We start from the raw sequence: 1,422 nt of genomic DNA on the forward strand, positions 1-1,422 counted from the left end.
GGGGTAATTCATAGTAATGATAATGGGGGGAGATGGGGTCCATAATAATGACCATGGGAGAAGAGGTGGTAATCCATAATAATGACCATGAGGGGAGAGGGGATAATCCATAGTAATGACCATGGGGGAAGAAGGGGTATTCCATAGTAATGACCACAGGGGGAAGATGGGGTAATCCATAGTAATGACCACAGGGGGAAGAGGGGCTAATCCATAGTAATGACCACAGGGGGAAGAGGGGGTAATCCCTAGTAATGAACATGGGGGAAGAGCGGGTAATCAATATTATTGACCATGGGGAGAGGGGTTAATCCATAGAAATGACTATGAGAAGAGATGGGTAGACCATAGTAATGACTGTGGGGGGTAATCTTTAGCAATGACCATGGGGGGAGAGGGGGTACTGTCCTTCTTATCCTCAGAGCTGCATTGTAAACACAAATTTCCTTTTAGGAGAATTCTGCTTAATTTTCATCTTTGACTTCCTTTTGTTTCTTACCCATGACAGCTCAGCCAAAAATATGGCCCCATATTCACCATCTGGATGCTGTCTGAGCCGATGGTAGTCCTTTGTGGTTATGAGACGGTGAGGGAGGCCCTGGTGAACCATGCTGAGGAGTTCAGTGCTCGACCAATTATTCCAACATTGGATTTCCCCACCAATGGATATGGTAAGTGCTGCTGATCCCATCTCAGTGCTGCTGATCTCTTACAACCCCTCTGTAATGACTTCCTCAAATTGTGGTTGCAGGTAATTTTTTTTGCTAGTAGGGATTGGGTTCAACTTTCAACCCATCATACATTTAATCGGAACATTAGCTGTTCTCTTTACCCTTTTCACAAACTTAGAGGATTAAACAGACACTGCCCACTGTGCCCTGTAATAACAAGCTTGTAGCCTTTTGCCCGGTGCTGAGCTCATTGTTTAGACAACGCGCCGATTGGTGGAACTACATCAAGCAGTTTGCCAGATAAGGTGGTAAGGTTGTGACCAAGAATGTTAGCTGAATTAGAACAAATCAAACCTAGGAAGATTTACCTATCACTAGTTGTCTCCATCAGAAACTCCTGTGCACAGGGTGGTGTCACTCCATACACGGGACTCTATGGACCTTCATGGCAGGATCACTTATTCAAATATAAGAACATGGTCAACATCTCATAGTGGGAATGACATGGTGAACATTGGGAATGCCTGAACATGTTGTGGCCAACAGTTCTTGGGCATTGAGGCATGGTGAATTATGGCAACCTGTTTGCTCTTACAGAGATTTTATTCTTCAAAGCATTAAAGATCTTACTGAGCTGCATTTACAACACGATACATACAAACAGATTTGTATTTGACTGCTTTCCCAGCAGTACATCTCGTTGAATCAATTATCTTGATCATTAGCAGGAAGGAGGAGGTCCTGATTCCCC

The 1,422-nt window shown here is 44.0% G+C and overlaps 1 protein-coding gene across 3 annotated transcripts in view; it reads left to right on the plus strand.

The window, feature by feature from the left end:
- LOC140330405 (cytochrome P450 2C29-like) overlaps nucleotides 1-1,422 on the plus strand; it is an 84,450-nt gene that overhangs the window by 4,961 nt on the left and 78,067 nt on the right. For all 3 annotated transcript variants that reach the window (XM_072410526.1, XM_072410527.1, XM_072410524.1), the window contains exon 3: nucleotides 509-671. In XM_072410526.1, coding sequence (XP_072266627.1) covers nucleotides 509-671 — 163 coding nt within the window. The remainder of the gene's footprint in view (nucleotides 1-508; nucleotides 672-1,422) is intronic.

The sequence above is a fragment of the Pyxicephalus adspersus genome, chromosome 5 (genome assembly GCF_032062135.1).
Source record: "Pyxicephalus adspersus chromosome 5, UCB_Pads_2.0, whole genome shotgun sequence".
Classification (NCBI taxonomy): domain Eukaryota; kingdom Metazoa; phylum Chordata; class Amphibia; order Anura; family Pyxicephalidae; genus Pyxicephalus; species Pyxicephalus adspersus.